The following is a 7,938-nucleotide window of genomic DNA, read 5'->3' on the forward strand; positions in this document are numbered from 1 at the left end:
AAGTGATTAAGTCACTAAATTATGTATTTGAGCCAAAAAAAAAATTGGCAAAAAGGTAAAAATTAGTATTTTTTTGGACTTTTTACATGTCTTAATTGATTAATTTATGTATGTATTAACCCAAAAGTAAGTACATATAAGAGTGGGGTTTGTTAATACCTTCATATGCATATAAAGATCACTGAAAACAAGTTAAAAAGAAAAGGGTATAATTATTTAAAGTTTAAATGAGAATTGGCTAAAGTTGGAATAAATTTGTGAAATGCAGAAAGAAAAAAAAAAAAAAAAAAAAAAAAAAAAAAAAAAAAAAAAAAAAAAAACTACGGTACAGTCATAAGGTAGCTGCAACGCGGTAGCGAAACCACGACATAGTCATTAGGTGGCTACGACATGGTCACGCTGCCGGAACAAATTGTAATCTATAAATCTCTTTTCACGAACCAAAACACTTCCAACTCGAACAAGAGCTTTACTAGGGCGATTTTGAAGGTATGAAGTTGTTGGAGAAGGGTAGAATCAAGAGAAATAAAATGTAATTTCTAGAAAGGCATAAAGGTGTTGTTTTCTTCAATGGTAAATGTCCAATCCGAGTTAGAAACTCGTCCATGGGGTCTCTTTAATTACCAAGAGAGTTCGTTGTATATATTCATGATTTTTTATCCTTATCCTTGCAAATAAATATACCTTTTGAATTTTTGGAAAAAATTATAGCATCGTAATTGGATTTATACAAAAACATTGTTTGCAAATTTCTAATTGAAAAAAAATGATGTTCGATTTGTAACCAAAAAAATGGACTGTCATGTTATCAAAACAATCAAAATTTGAAAAAATAATGTTTGGAACAGAAAAATTGAGTGTTAAAATTTTGAAAAAAAAATGAAAATTTAATGTCTTTTGTAACTTTTTTCAATTTCAACATGTCATAGCATCAAAACAAACACGTCATCATCATGTCAAGTTGTGTTCAAAATTGTAACAAAATGAAAATATAACGTCCAATTTAAAATAAAAAATACAGTGTCAAAATCAAACTTTAAGCTCAGTGACTTTTGCACAAAAAAGAATGGAAAACAAGTAAAAGATTAATATCTTAACAATTAAGCCAAGTCACTTTGTCCAGATTAAGTAAAAAAAAAAAAAGTTCATGTATAGTGGACCAGATTAAATGCTTAACTCATTAAGCCCATTAATTGAAAAAGAAACAGCCCCTATGACTTGTCACAATTACATATATCTTCTACAACAACAAAAAAAAAAAAAAAAAAAAAAAAAAAAAAAAAAAAAACTACCAAGGCTAGAATTCCGAAGCGTTCATCTAAGTTAAAAGTTAAAAAATACCTTAAGAACTGATTCACAACATTTACTCATAGCTTCCCACATCTACAACAAAAAAGAAAAGTGTCAAATTCACGTTTGATATTAAGCCAAATGCAAGAAATAGCAATTTAACTTTCATCTATTTGTGTATTACCACATCCTTTTTATTTTTCTAATACATCTTTATAATTTGAAAAAGCTACCCAATTATTGGATTGTAATATTAACATTTTTTTTCTTAATAGGAGATCATACTTTGAAAAAATAGCAATTGAAACTATATAAAAATTGCTGTGTTGGATGACATTACAATAAGATTAAATTACAACTGTCATCCCTATGCTATGTCAAAAGTTACGGATTTACTCCACATGTTTCATCTGTTACACAAATGGTCCTCTAAACCATTTGTTAAACAATTTAAGGACAAAACATCCAATTTTCATATTAGGACATCAACTTTGAAAGATTTCCAATTGCAACAGTAAAAATCGTTTCGTATATAGATGACATTACAATAAGACTAAATAACACTTTCGTCCACGTATATCAAAACTTACGGATTTAGTCCAAATATTCGCTTTTGTTGCACAAATGGTCCCTAAAGCATAAAAACATAAAAAGAAAGTACGATGTTATAATAAACAAATCAATGGAAGTACATTGCTATTTCTTGCATTTTACCAAACACACAGTTTAGGGACCATTTGTGCAAAAAAAGAAAACATCTGGACTAAATCCATAACTTTTGACATAAAGATGGTAATTTACACTTACAATTTTCGGATAGATTTTTCAAATATCAATGTTGTAATAGAAACATAAAAAATAAAGTACCATGTTATAAATTTAGGGTTAATCTCAAAAAAAAACCTTATATTTTGTGTTTTTTCCAGATTAAACCTAAAAATAACGCCTGAAAAAGACCTTGTATTTTTTCATTTTTTCCGATCTGACCCTTTTAGTCATTTTTTTCTAAAAAAAATTGTAAAACATGAGGGTTTTTCGAGAAAAATTAAAAATGTTGAGGATTTATTTGGAAGCATTTAGAAGGTCAAGGGTTTTTTTCGGAAAAAAATAAATAAATACAAAGTCATGGGCTTTTCCGGAGAAATGAAAAAAATACAAGGGTCTTTTTCAGGCAAAAAAAACCGAGGTTTAATCCGGAAAAAACACAAAATATAAGTATTTTTTAGATTAACCCTAAATTTATAACAAAACAAGTCAATGGAAGTATATTACTATTTCTTGCATTGACCAAACATGCAATTTAGGGACCATTTGTGTAACAAAAGGAAACATCTGGACTAAATCTGTAACTTTCAACATGGCACATGGAGAAAAGGTGTGATTTATTCCTACTACAAACAGATAGAAAAAAGAAAAAATGGAAGTAGGATATTATTTTATGCATTCAAGTAAAATATAAACTAGAAGAAATAAGAAGTAAGAAAGTGGTTGGGATTAAACCTTAATTTTCGCGAAAAACGGGGGCTACATGCCCCAAATACCACGAGCAGTTGTGAGTTTGCTGTTGGGCTTAGAAGTTAATTCAAATAAAATTCTTGCAAAAGTATCGGAATATTTTCCATCAGAAAATAATATTTCTGCAAAAGCATTTTCATAGGCTAAAAGCAAAGGTCGATTTTGTGGCTCTGAAACAAGGCTTTCTAGAATCATTGCTGCTTTTCTACACACTTCTGGCACTGGATGTGGTGCTCTGATCACTTTTAGCAATCGGTCAACTGCCCTGCTCAGTTTCACATGTGGACAAAAATTATTTTTAAATAACCACAAAAATGACATGTCGCAAAACCAATGAGAGTATGACATGTGGCAAAATGAATGAGAGTATGACATGTGGCAAAAAGATCTTTATTTAGTAGAGTTAGAAGATTGTATTTTCAAATTTTATCTTGATTATGGCATTATACTTTGGGATAATCTCGAAAAAGACGTTATATTTTGTGTTTTTTTTTTCTGGATTAAACCTTGAATTTATTTTTTGCCTGAAAAAAGACCTTGTATTTTTTCATTGTTTCCGATTTGGCCCGTTTAGTTACTTTTTGCCAAAAAAAATTTGTAAAATGTGAGGGCTTTTTCGAGAAAAACTAAAAAAGTTGAGGGTTTATTTGGAAGCATTTAGAAGGTTGAGGGTTTTTTTCGGAAAAAAAAAATACAAAGTTGAGGGCTTGTTCAGAAAGTGGAAAAATACAAGGTCTTTTTCAGGCAAAAAAATAAATTTGAGGTTTAATCTGGAAAAAAAAAAATACACAAAATATAAGGTCTTTTTTGAGATTAACCCAAAGTATAATGCCATAATCAAGATAAAATTTGAAAATACAATGTAGCATTGTACTTTCAAATTTTTTTCTTATAAATTTCTTGCATTTGACTCTATAAAAAAAAAAAAAAACAAAAGTTTAATGATGTAAATCATGTAATAGAATGAAATGAAAGTAGAATGTTATAAATTTATAAAAAACATATAAATAAAAGTATGTTGCTATATTTTGCATTTAGCCCTTCAAATGAAACAATTAATTTAGATAAAAATAAATAAATAAATAAATAATCTAACCATCTTTCACTAGCAAGCTTGAGTCTGCAGTCCATATTGACTTCTGCAAGATTATAAAGTGCCCCCACTGCAGCAGCTTGTGCATCTACAGCTGGCAGGCTTAAAAGATCAACCAATCGTTTGTAAATCTGCAAATCCAATCAAAATCATATTTTATTTAAGTTAGGGTTTGTAATTTCAATTAATTCATATTTATATTCCCTTTTTTTTTGCTAATGTAATTTCAGTAAAAGAAATAAGACAAACTGAAAGAAGTAGCAAAAACCTACCAAATTATAGCATTGTTGATTGTAAAAATCAACCCAATTATAATTATAGCATTGCACTTTTAATTATAGCAATGAAAATCATTTTGTAGTTACATTACATTTGTGATAATAATGTACATTTTCCAGAGTACAATAACTTATAGACAAAATTTCGTAATTGGTCCCTGTTGTTTACAAAATGTTGCACTTTGAGGACTTATATGGAAAACGTCACGCCACTGGTCCCTATGGTTTTGACTAGTTAGTTTTTTTTCTAAATGACCAAAATGCCCTTGGACCAAATCTTAAAGTTGTGTACACCTCAAGGATCAATTCTGAAAATTCGAAATTTTGTATATATGTAAATTATAAATGTAACTTTAACTTTTGACTAGTTAGTTTTTTTTTTCTAAATGACCAAAATGCCCTTGGACCAAATCTTAAAGTTGTGTACACCTCAAGGATCAATTCTGAAAATTCGAAATTTTGTATATATGTAAATTATAAATGTAACTTTAACTTTTGACTAGTTAGTTTTTTTTTTCTAAATGACCAAAATGCCCTTGGACCAAATCTTAAAGTTGTGTATGCCTCAAGGATCAATTCTGAAAATTTGAAATTATATATATATATATATATATATATATATATATATATATATATATATATATATATATATATATATATATATATATATACAAAATTTCAAATTTTCAGAATTGATCCATGAGGCATACACAATTTTCAGATTTGGTCCAAGGGCATTTTGGTCATTTAAAAAAAAAAAAAAAAAAAAAAAAAACTAACTAACTAACTAGTAAAAAGTTAAAGTTAACTGCAGAAGGACCATTCATGCAATTTTCGAAATCATAGGGACCAGTGGCGTGATGTTTTTCATAGAAGTCCTCAAAGTGCAACATTTTGCAAACCACAGGGACCAATTACGAAACTTTGTCTATAAATTATAATAAAGAAATATAAATAGAAGTAGGTTGCTATTTCTTGTATTTAACAGAAAGAAATTAAAATAACAAAAAAACCTGTGGAGCAGAAGGAAGAAGAAAAGGTTCATTATCAGGGTTTATTATCACACGCCCAAGTAACTCTGCAGCTGCACAATGCCAAGCTTTTACAGAAGATCCCAATATTCCCATAATCGCTTGAACTGCTCTTTTTTCTCTTTTATTAAAAAAAACCAACAAAACTTATAAGTTATAAGCATTGGTTTATATATTTATAGTGAAATGTTTAAAAATTTGAATTAGTGTCATAAATGGTAACGAACTATTTGTTTTTGGTCAAAAAAATACGATAGTTGCTTACCTTGATACCTTCTTAAGTTCTTATATTAATTTTATAAAACAATGGTATTTTGTGGAACAAAAAAAAACAAATAGTTCATTGCCTATTTATGACATTGACTCTTAAGATTAATATGGCAAAAAGAATATATAAAATCTTACGTTATTTTAATGTAAGAAGGCTTTGATGAGCTAAAGATTCTAAGGTCAATCAATGGAGCCAAATTCACAATTGTCTCTAGACAATTTGTTACAAGTTCTTCATCCTCTGTCCAAAATGAAGAATTATTGTATTAGAGAATAAATAAACACATAAATTGAATATAGAAAGAAAAAAAAAAAAAGGGAAGAATTTACTTTCACTTTCACCATCTTATTAATATACCCATTGAGCTATGATTTTTCCATAATTCTTTCAATCAGTTTTAGTTGTAGGATTTACCAGAAGGATGGGGGGTATTTTAGTCAATGATGACATATATCATTAATCTAAACATTCAGCATTTTTCCATGATTTCATCTCACCTGTAACATGGTCTTCAATGCACTGAAAGATTGTTTCCAAACAATGGCGATGTTGACCCATGATGACTTCATTTTCTGGCATAAAAGAGAAATTTCTGAGAATATTTGAAGCAGCAACTGCACATTGTTGCTTTTCTGCACGCCCTTCATCATCCAAATTAAATAATCCATCTTCAGAAAGCCACCATTCTGCAGGTTGAGACTTTGTTGCTTTTTTCTGCATGGATGCCTCTGAAACAGACCCTATGCTGCCATTTTTTTAAAAAAGAAATGAGTCTCAATGTTTCACACAAATCAAGAATCTTACAAATGTATAAAAAGAAATGGATCTTAATCTTACTTCACATCATTTGAGCCTAAAGCTTTGAACTCGTTTCCAAATCCAGTAACAATGGAGTTAACACCTAGAGACCTTGTTCTTGGTGTCTTTATGAGCTCTTTTGGGAGAGTGATGTCACGCCAATCATCGATCTGTTTGAAGTTTTATTGCATTTATGAAATGTGTAAATATAAATAAATCATGGGTCCTGTTAATTTTAAAAGATGAAAGTTTAGAAAAGAGTGGTTACATACAACTTGGAGAAGAGCATCGAGTAATCCAGGGATTTTTGCTAATGGAGTTGCATCTTTTCTCACTTCATCTTTCTCTTTGAATGAAAGTAAAGTTAGTGTATTTAGTGCCCATGTCAGCTCGCTTTTTAATCCACTTTGAAGAGCAAGAACAATCCTTTTATTGTTTTGATCTGGACAAGAGGAAAAAGACTAAATCTTGAAGATAAGTAGTTTCATTTTTCAATAACAAATGATATATCTGTTTGCTATTAGTTTCACTTCACATGCATATAAACAAAACATTTTATCAACAAATAAAAGACGCAAAGGGGAACTGGAGTATAATTTATAAACACATTCCCTGGGAATCAAAAGCGACACCAATAACTGTCCTTGGTTGTCATTAAAACTAGTTATATAAACTTGGGTCTATAATTACATTACAGTTAACACAAAAGCTAGTAGGTTGACAACCTAGTGTCAACAAATAATTACTTTTTAGTATTACTAGTATAATCACTATGATTTGGAAAATATAATCTGAAAGTACTGATGACGATACTACATTTCCAAGAAGAAGGGTAAGCAATGGCTTTTAATAAACATAAGTTTGCTTTCGGCTTCAGATGTGTAGCGGATATTAAGCATTTTCCATTAAAGAAATAGACAATTGCATAAAACCTAAGACAATGTTTACAATTTTTACGTACTGAAGATAAATTAGTAACAAAACCTAGATAAAACTACGGATTTGGAAAGTGCTAGCTAGCACAGTTTTGATGTTTCGCGAAGAATAGAGGATTAATAACAGAATTAGGGTTTTGAAAAAGGTCTAACCAGCGAAAGAGGAGTGAACTTGGAGCGATGGGCCAAGGAGTGTCGATGGAGCTGCCGCGTCGGCTGCCGCAGCTGCAGCTAAGTTGCTATTAGTGCTTCCGAAAGGGCGGCCTCTCTTCGCCGCCGGAGTGCCGGAGCCACCCGACCCTCCGCCTTGCTTACCTAGCTCTCGCTTCTGCATCTCTCGCACAAGAAACACACGTGCAACGGGGATAACTTTTTATTTGGCATTGGTTTCGTTTTTTAAAATTTAAGCCAGCCACTTGTTTAAAGTTAATTGGAATGTGCCCATTTTTTAAAAAACTTTTCATTTTGGTCCCATCTTTATTTGGCTATGTTTAAAACTTAACGGAAGAATAGACGATTATATCTTCTCGACTTTGGTCTAGATTTTTAGAAATCGACAATGAATTCGATTTGCACTTGTTTGTAATTTGAACCAAACCGATTTATAAAAAATAAAAATAAAAAAATAAAAAATAAAAAAATAAAAAAATTGATTTTAGGTGTGTTTAAAATAAAAAAAAAAATTTGTTTTCTAAAAGAAAAAACTTCATTCAGCCATATAAATTTT

At 29.9% G+C, this 7,938-nt stretch overlaps 1 protein-coding gene across 3 annotated transcripts in view; it reads right to left on the reverse strand.

The window, feature by feature from the left end:
• LOC111916488 (armadillo repeat-containing protein LFR) overlaps window positions 1-7,582 on the reverse strand; it is a 13,214-nt gene extending 5,632 nt beyond the window's left edge. Inside the window, exons 1-10 of one of the 3 annotated variants that reach the window (XR_008231141.1) lie at window positions 7,365-7,582; window positions 6,549-6,718; window positions 6,316-6,446; window positions 5,976-6,223; window positions 5,613-5,718; window positions 5,190-5,328; window positions 3,902-4,029; window positions 2,791-3,070; window positions 1,881-1,921; window positions 1,342-1,383 (exon numbers count right to left, since the gene is read on the reverse strand). Coding sequence is in view for 1 of the 3 variants with exons in the window: in XM_023912157.3 (XP_023767925.1) it covers window positions 2,815-3,070; window positions 3,902-4,029; window positions 5,190-5,328; window positions 5,613-5,718; window positions 5,976-6,223; window positions 6,316-6,446; window positions 6,549-6,718; window positions 7,365-7,545 (1,359 nt within the window). In the remaining 2 variants the exon portion in view is untranslated. Of the gene's footprint in view, window positions 1-1,232; window positions 1,384-1,880; window positions 1,922-2,790; window positions 3,071-3,901; window positions 4,030-5,189; window positions 5,329-5,612; window positions 5,719-5,975; window positions 6,224-6,315; window positions 6,447-6,548; window positions 6,719-7,364 lie in introns of those variants that run through there. The other 2 variants (XR_008231140.1, XM_023912157.3) reach the window with 2 other exon arrangements.
• Window positions 7,583-7,938: the final 356 nt, after the last annotated feature.

The sequence above is a fragment of the Lactuca sativa genome, chromosome 3 (genome assembly GCF_002870075.4).
Source record: "Lactuca sativa cultivar Salinas chromosome 3, Lsat_Salinas_v11, whole genome shotgun sequence".
Classification (NCBI taxonomy): domain Eukaryota; kingdom Viridiplantae; phylum Streptophyta; class Magnoliopsida; order Asterales; family Asteraceae; genus Lactuca; species Lactuca sativa.